Here is a 9,090-nt window from a genome sequence, read left to right as displayed (position 1 = left end):
GGTAGTCCCAGCTGCCTGTACGTAATATTCTTGTTGAAAAATCTTTGAAGTGCACAGTAGCTAGACAAGAAAAGGGCAGAAAAAGTGATACTGTCTTGAATATTTCAAGAACCCCAACTCTTACACAGTTCGTCTTCAGACAGTTAATTAATGGTGAACAGTTCTATTAATTAATCAGTATTATGGTCAAAATGTGAATGCTTAGCTAATACATATGTTGTCTACTTTATTGTCAACTTGTGATCATGCCCTGGATTTCTACTTTTTCTCTGTTAAATAATTTGATTATGGAAGCCGGACCAAGCCCACACGACGGTTCCATTTCACTGCATCAGTCCTCAGAATGTTCTCTAAGACCACCTGAAAGTTGAAAATTCTTCCTTTCCATTCAAATCTCTTATTCTGTTATCATATATATATATATAGACACTACATTGCTTTCTCCTTCATCTGTTCAGTTAATTTTTTCACTTTCTAATACTGTTGAAACAAGTTGATTGTTGTTTTTAAGCATTCAATATAGCAGCGTTGTTCATAAGATTTCATTAAAATGAAGTTTGGTAAGGAATTTGCATCACAAATGGTGCCAGAATGGCAAGAAGCATACATGAATTACGAGTTCTTGAAAACTCTGTTGAAAGAAATCCAACTCTTCAGGCAAAGAAACCGGCCGGCCGCAGCAGGATCGAACGGCCTGAGGCGAAACCTCACCCTGTATAGAGCCTTCAGTGGACTAACAAAGAGGGGAACTTCTCCGAGAACAGAAGCAGCATCTGATATAGAAAATCAGGTCATTCTCGTGAACAATGTCAGACGGGACGGGGTGGAAGGCTCGGAGACGATGTTTCTCATGGCAGCAGACGAAGGAGGAGAATACGAGCTTGTTTATTTCAAACGGTTGGACGATGAGTTTAATAAGGTAATAAAGTTTTACAAGTCCAAAATGGAGGAGGTAATGGAGGAAGCTGCTGTTTTGGATAAGCAAATGAATGCTCTAATTGCGTTTCGAGTAAAGGTGGTGAATCCGAGGGGATGGACGAATAGTTTGGAGGAAACTGCTCAGCTTGCTTCAGATGTTGCAGCTTCTAGAGCTGTATTGTTGGCTACTACTCCATCTGCAGCTAGAGCAAGTAGTACGTATATATTCTTCTAACAAAGTGTTTTTACGTTCTTTTGCAGTTTCTTGCATTAGTAACTATATTTACTGAGATGAAAATTTTTCTGAGACTAAGTGTTATGTTCATTGATGCAGGAAGGGCTGCAATGGATGCGATAGACGAAGAGAGTTCAAGCAGTCAGGGTACATCTGATGAATCGGGAGATGATAATAAACATAGGAGGGAGATGGAACTAGTGAAAATTAAGACCCGAGATTACAAGCAGAATGACATCAGGGCCATTAGACCAGCACCTTTGGAGATACTTCAGCATGTGAAGTTTAACACTAGTCAAGAAACTCCTCGATCGACAATTAAAGGTTTTCTCAATCTTCCGAACCAAACAGACCTGAAGTTCAGCAAGGATAATTTGAAGAGAGCAGAAGACCAACTTAAGAAGGCTTTTGTCGAATTCTACCATAAACTAAGGCTTCTGAAGAACTACAGGTGAGGAGCCTGATGTTGAGTTCATGAATATTATGAATATCGTTTTCTGGTGATGTATTTTTACTTACTTCCTGCATAAATGCAACAGCTTCCTGAATATCATGGCGTTCTCGAAAATCATGAAGAAATACGATAAGGTATCTGCCTAAATAATCTCTTTAATGTTGTCCTAGAATCAACTGAGAGACTCCTATAATGTGATTATTTAAAAAGATATGTAGGGATATTTTCTCACTTAAAAGATACATGTATCGGCATACTGCTTATATTTCTGATCCCATCTTGTTCAGATTGCTTCAAGAAGCGCTTCAAAACCATATATGAAAATGGTTGATAATTCCTACCTCGGCAGCTCTGACGAGGTGAGCTACATATACATTCAATGAGAATTGAAAATCTCATAGTTCATGCAATATTCAAGTAAGTTTATTCATGCAAGTATAGGTCAGCAAGTTAATGGAAAGGGTAGAAGTTACTTTCATCAAGCATTTCTCCAACTCAAACCGCAGTAAAGGGATGAATATCTTAAGGCCAAAGAAGAAGAGGGAAAGGCATAGAGTAACATTCTCTATGGGTAAGATGTTCAGCTAGGTGAACTTTATCCTTCAAAGTAAAACAATAAACGGGGTTCGCTTCTGATCACTTAGAAATCTCTTTTGTACCGTATATTTGCAGGATTTCTCGTAGGCTGCACATTCGCTCTTATAATGGCCCTCGTTTTAATCATTCGTGCACGTAATCTCCTGGATAAAGCTGGGCGAGTACTTTACATGGAAACTATGTTTCCACTTTACAGGTAAATCCTTGTTCAATTTCGACGTTCTTGAATCTTGATGTCCGAAAAGCTACAGTTCAACCAAAGCAATGAAAGACATGCTTTAAATATTTGGAGTTGTCAGTTAATAGACAAGTAATGTTCTTGTTACAGCTTGTTTGGCTTCATTGTTCTACACATGCTGATGTATGCTGCAAACATATACTTCTGGAGGCGATATCGAGTCAACTATTCGTTCATATTTGGTTTCAAAGAAGGAACAGAACTGGGGTACAGAGAGGTTCTGCTCCTTGGTTTCTGTCTAAGTGTGCTAGCTCTGGCCAGTGTACTTGCCAATCTGGATATGGAAATGGATCCAGTGACTCAAGACTATAAAGCCATAACAGAACTCCTTCCTCTTGGCTTAGTATTGGTAAAAAAAAAAGCATACCCATGTTAATAATCGAGCTTTTTCTTAAACATACATCTTCAAGATAATCTAAATTCGACCGTTACTCTTTCTGGCAGCTAGTGGTTGTGATTATGCTCTGCCCTTTAAACATCATATACCGTTCAAGTCGGTTTTTCTTGCTCGTCTGCATATTCCATTGTGTCTTAGCTCCTCTCTATAAGGTAAATACGGCATCATAAACCAGCTGAAAATTTTATGGAACTAATATGTCTTCTTACTTATATGCGACCATATGTTATGTGCAGGTTTCTCTACCAGACTTCTTCTTAGCAGACCAGCTTACAAGCCAGGTTCTACATTAACTTCTAATGTGCTTTAGAGCTTCAGTTTTCTGAATTGTCGTATGTTAGGATAATTAGAATAGCACCCCCTCTGTTATAGTCAAATTATAGAAACCACCCATATTATGTGATCAATGTTTCATTACATCAAGGGAGTATTAGTGTCAATCAAATACACAGCTTCAGTTTTTCGATTACTATAAAATTATGATAATATTACACTAAAAGCCCTTAATTACAGTCAAATTACACAACCGCCAGTATTATTTGATTCGTAGTTTTTTCATGGCATAGAGAAAGGGATGTCTGTATAATTAGAACGTCACAAATAAGGGTGTCCATACAATTATTCAAACAGTATGGAGGATTTCTATGATTTGATCATTAGTTAATAGAGATACTTTTGTCCCTCCGGAAAAATAACTGTGCAATCTTGATGCAGGTTCAAGCTCTTAGGAGTCTAGAGTTTTATATTTGCTACTATGGTTGGGGAGACTACAGACTAAGACAAAACAGTTGCAAAACGAACGATGTTTTCAACACGTTCTCTTTCATTGTAGCTGGAGTACCATACTGGTGGCGCCTCCTTCAGGTGCATAAATAAACCATCCCAAAACTAACAGTCAACAGAAGCTGCTGGAATTATTACAAGCAAACTGACATCATTTCTTGATTCCCAGTGTCTCCGCCGCCTGTATGAAGAGAAAGATGCTAAGCAAGGATACAACGGCTTGAAATACTTGTCAACAATCGTTGCAGTTTGTGCCAGAACAGCTTACACTCTCAACAGAGGAGATACCTGGAAGTTAGTAGCTTGGATAGCCTCAATAATTGCGACGATCTATAGCACATACTGGGACATTGTTATGGACTGGGGTCTTTTCCAGCGGAGCTCCAAGAACCGATGGTTGAGAGACAAGCTGCTTATCCCACACAAAACTGTTTATTTTGTAGCCATAGTGAGTTTTCAAGAATAGAGGCTTTGGGAGATATCAAGTTTTTGTGGTGAGTGGCCTTTGAGCTGACAGTGTTTGTCCTTCTGTTGCAGGTCTTGAATGTGTTGTTGAGGTTAGCCTGGATGCAGACTGTGATGAATATCAAAATTTTTTCCTTGCATAGGCAGACAATGGTTGCACTTGTGGCTTCTCTAGAGATTATTCGTCGTGGTTTATGGAACTTTTTCAGGTACTTATATCATGATACGTGATAAAACCCTTTCGTTAAAATTGTTGAATTCGTAAGAGGAATTCTGTGCAAACCATTTGGGCGCTAGCCGATCACATTTCTGAGCATTTAATCTGTTTGACTATAAAACAAGATGCAATGCTCATACCTCATGCCTGAGCTAACTGTCTATGATCCTGTCTGGACAGTATCAAACTAAGTAGCATCTCATAGCTTGCTATAAACTTTCTAACATCAACCGTTGTCTTCTTGGATGTGCAGGCTGGAGAATGAACATCTTAACAATGTTGGCAAGTATCGTGCTTTCAAATCAGTGCCATTACCTTTCAACTACGATGAAGATGAGGACAAAGATGAGTAGAAAACATTGGTGGAGGAGAAAAGTATCCAATTCTCCTCCACTTAGTCACATTCTTTGATTGTTTATACAGTTCTAATTGTAACTTATCCAAAAGTCGCACAGTGTAAAGTCCTTTCTGCATAATAATATGTGATCTACTCAGCCACACCCAAGTTCACAAAAACAGAACTTGGAAATATGATACTTGTTGACCAACTTTACAGGGAATGATGGTAACATCTATTCAACAGTGTAAATAAACCAGATAACAATGAAGAATAACATAAAAGTCGCAGATCATCCATTGGATTTCTTGCTTGATTTGTGCTTCTTGGAGCAATCTAATCTGACATATAGTTCAACGCATCATCTATGCACACATTAAGAAAAAGCTGGCTGTAAGAAAGAAACTATGAAATAGTCGCCGCCTCCTCAATATCATATGCATTGAAAGAACATGAATTTGTGATATGTGCAACGCAAGTAACATGTTTGACATTCTGCATGCTCTAATTTCAACAACTTTGAACACTCTTCTTTCCATCTTTTTCTGGAAAGACATAAGATCTCTCACCTGCAGAAAGTTGACAATTCAAGGAAACAAAGTATGAAAAATTGCGACGAGGCAATATTTTGAAAAATAAAGTAGTTACTATTAGGATTCTAATGAATATCGTTATTTTGCAATGGAGGAATCTGAAATCTAAACCGAACCTATTACTGTTCTTCATTTAATATGTATGATATCTGCTTTTCAGATGACAAAAGCATAAAAACGTAGTCAAAAGTTGCCTTTTCATTTTTATTCAAAGGTCATCAAAGATATAAGTTTTGCTGCTTCTCCGACCAAACCTCGTCACTGGAAAATCCTACAAAAGGCTCTCTAAAGTGATTTAAAGTCTTCCCTGAGTCGTCTCCTATATAGCATAGTGTATTATAGCATATAAAAATAATGCAATTCAGACTTTCTTCTAAGGGCTATAGGCCGTAGCTTCTGAAACAACATAACAGATCTTGAATTTCTAACTCTTCCAAATTCTAACAAAGTCTAGAAAATCAAATTTCCTGAAATTATGCATTCTAAAGATTGAAGCAGAGTCTCGCAGGAAATTTCATCATATAGGCTGAAGGAGTAAGATCTTCGGAAACCAATAAATTCACTTTTTTCATGATATTCATACCTGTCAATAAAAATACCCAACTGGCCATCAACCACCATGAATGGGGTTGCAACAGAAGGCAACGATGAATATTGCATCACGTCTTATCAAAAGCATACCAAAAAAGGAAAAAGAAAAGCTTAACATAAGGAGAACAAAGAAAACGTGATTGGAGTCAAGAACTTGAGGAAAGATCATAATCAGGACACCAACTGAAGCAGCAACTTTGAAAGACATAAAAGTTTTCTTGTTTGCAAGCATATCAAGGACATACACGTGCCCACATGCATTTTACTGGGTGGTATATATGAGGAAGGTCTTAAACCCCTGAAAGGAGACCCTATAAGAAACTGTAGTGACAGATCAAATATACAAGCTCCAGAAATTGCCAAATGTCCGCCAACTAGAACTCAAACAGATCAATAATTATTGACAAAAACAGAATCGAGCGGCAAATCAAGTGTTGAGGTTTCTGCTAGATTTTGCATATAACTAAAATGGCGTTCGTCATTTATCTCATGGATGTAAACACATTTTCATCTTCATCTCTCTCTGACCAAGAAACCACAGACTAGTAAGTTAAATCATCTCAACTTGTGAACCAAAATCCGTAATGCAGTCAAAACATAATCCTGGCAAGAATATCTGCAGTTACAAGTAAATATCACTATGTTGCCCAAAGAAAATTTTCCTGTTTCATCTACCCAGATCATTGCAAGATTTCGCATTTCCTTCAAACAATTCAAAATTATCAACCCAATGGGCAGCATATTGGAGAGATAGAAGAACGTTCAGTCAATGTTCCCCACAAATAAGATGATTTTACATGTTAAGATCGGCAGGATGCATTGAATGAATTTCCATTTAATAGCCAATACATTTATGCAAAAGCATATCAATTTCATCCCAAAATTTTCAAGTTTTATATTACTTTACCTCAGCAAAAAGTCCTCATTTCAATTAGCAATAAGAACCGTATAATCAAGAAAGCTCAATCTTCAATATCCTACCAGATCAAGACTATTTCTTTCGATCAGAGCTACCAAAATGTTATTCCTTTTCCTTCTTTCCCATTCCTTCACCTCCTCCTCCTTGGTTATTCGACCTTTCTTTCTGTTCCTCCAACTGCTTCGCAGCCTTCTCGGCCTGCAAAAGAGGAGCGTAATAATCGGAATGCGCCTCCATGCACTTCTTAAGAGCTGCAGTTGCCTGAAAACACTTCTCCACGATATCCTCTTTGTTCTTCTCTCCTTCCTCCACACACTTCTCCCATTCTATAAACGTCTCTATGCATCCGCCCCCTTTCATAAACAAGCAAAACCCACATTCACCTTCCACGTCTTCTTCTCCCTCGGCTCCCTCTGAAAGGGTCTCCTGAACTGGGTACTTGGGTTCTTCCGAATCCCTCGCCAAAAGGGTCTCCTTTTCTGCTGGATTTTCTTGGACTCCCGCTGTCTTTGTATCTCTTGGTGGATCAGAGGTTTCTTGAATTGGGATCCTTGATTCTGGGATTCTGTGCAGCTGGGTGGATTTTGGTTGATGGGTTTGCGGAGAATTTGAAGAAGACATGGTGGATCTCCGGTGTCCGCGGGGAGGAGTTGGACTTCGGCTGCCAAGGCGTGGAGAGAATATCTCCCATGGCTGCTGGACTTAAACCTCTCTTTTTAAACCCCTTCTTTCTCCAGCTTAGAATATTTTCAGTTTATTTTAGTTTTCCTTTTCTCTTTTTCTACGAAGAGTATGCGTTTTTGGGGATTGTAAAAATTGTTAATGCAATGATTAATACTTTTCTCGAATGTTAAGGTAGAACTTGTACCGCTTACTTTGAAGTCACTCGGATAGTTTGTGACCATAAGTAAAGTCCATTGCACTTGTTAATAAAATGACCCAAACCAGTTGGCTGGGAGCACTTGGATGACTTACTCACAAAGCCCATCAGGCTTCCTAACCCATCTTACTGGTTTAAACCAACTCACTGCCTATTTAAGTGTCTCTCTCATTCTTTCAAACCCTAATCCTATCCTCTTTTTTCCGTCGTACGTTTCTCTCTTCCCCTCCCCAAGTGACCCTTTGGGTCTCCCCCTTCCTCCTCGTATTCTTATTCTTCTCTCCTCCCCATCAATGGCCGTTAAATGTCATTTAACCAGCAGCCTCTTTATATGGCTGATAAGAACTTATTATCGGCATCGAAGAAATTAACCCTCTATCCTCTTCTCCCTTCTCTCTGAAATTTTCTGAGTAATACTTCATGCTCTGAAAGCTTGAAACCATCGGTTAATTAATAGCTTTTGTGGCAAAGCCTTGGTGGCTCTATTAAAAGCCTAAGTGGTCGTGACCTTTGTGGCTCTGAGAATAGCCTTTGTGGTTTGTGAATTAAGCAACCGTGCTAGGTTGTGGCCCTTGGTCTTGGTGGCTTAAGGATCTTGGCTATCTGAGCCTAGATTTGTGAATGTGATATATACTTTGTCTCTCTCATTCTACAGTTTCTGGGATTGTTTATTATACTGTTATTTCTATTCTGTAGATTTCTTGTAATTTGTTATAGGGGTTTTATTAACCCAAAAGGCCTGTAACTTAATTTTTTAAATTTCTGAATATTGTTTAAAGTCAGTGACCGATCCATTCCTTACAACACTACAACAATTGGTGATTTATGATACTTCAGTACTACTTCACATTATGCAGATCATAACTGCCACACTTCGAGATAATCTTCCCCAGAGCTCCTTATAGCTTGAACTGCAGTCAAACTATGAAGTTTTAATCAGCACCCCCAACAAATTGATAACTCTATCAAGTACTAAATCACCAATATAAATTTATTGTGTATTGTTAGACTGCATCTACAGCGTTAAGTTAAGCTTGTAAAGAGGTGCACAAAGACAACGAAACACACACTTAATAAGAAGAAACGACTTTAGTGAAAAATGATACTGAAGGGACAAAATGTAATAGCAATGTTGTGCACGAAGATTCTACACAACAGGATAAGATTTCTTATGTCAACTGACCTACAACACAGTGTGAATAGGTAAAAAGCCACTCATTCTTCACTGTGAGCCCCTTTGTGTGGATGCTAGGGGTTGGTTCGGAAAGTTTGGGCATCAGGGCACCTAATGGTATCTGCATGGTGGAGGGGGCACAAATATCGACAATTAGGAAGGCAAATTGGTCAGTGTGTGGGTCGGATGGCATGGACCCGTGCCTTGACCTTGATAGTTAAGTGGTGCATGGCTGTGGCGTGCCCCAATAGGCTTGTCGCACATATCGTATGGGTTTTTTGCGGACAATTTT

At 38.7% G+C, this 9,090-nt stretch overlaps 2 protein-coding genes across 2 annotated transcripts; one reads left to right on the top strand and one right to left on the bottom strand.

Moving 5' to 3' along the window:
- LOC105159990 (phosphate transporter PHO1 homolog 3-like) lies at positions 331 to 5,207 on the top strand. The gene is made up of 13 exons (XM_011077225.2): positions 331 to 1,133; positions 1,253 to 1,604; positions 1,693 to 1,741; positions 1,895 to 1,966; positions 2,049 to 2,178; positions 2,280 to 2,400; positions 2,533 to 2,791; positions 2,887 to 2,991; positions 3,076 to 3,120; positions 3,554 to 3,703; positions 3,792 to 4,070; positions 4,160 to 4,296; positions 4,558 to 5,207. Exons 1-13 carry the CDS (start codon positions 551 to 553, stop codon positions 4,655 to 4,657), a joined length of 2,382 nt encoding a protein of 793 aa, XP_011075527.1. The 5' UTR covers positions 331 to 550; the 3' UTR covers positions 4,658 to 5,207.
- Positions 5,402 to 7,522, bottom strand: LOC105159991. Its single transcript, XM_011077229.2, has one exon. The coding sequence runs from the start codon at positions 7,363 to 7,365 to the stop codon at positions 6,847 to 6,849; it is 519 nt and encodes a 172-aa protein (XP_011075531.1). The 5' UTR covers positions 7,366 to 7,522; the 3' UTR covers positions 5,402 to 6,846.

The sequence above is a fragment of the Sesamum indicum genome, linkage group LG4, assembly GCF_000512975.1.
Source record: "Sesamum indicum cultivar Zhongzhi No. 13 linkage group LG4, S_indicum_v1.0, whole genome shotgun sequence".
Taxonomy (NCBI): Eukaryota; Viridiplantae; Streptophyta; class Magnoliopsida; order Lamiales; family Pedaliaceae; genus Sesamum; species Sesamum indicum.
Note: the sequence above shows the minus strand (reverse complement) of the source record. Positions and strands in the feature narration are given on the sequence as shown.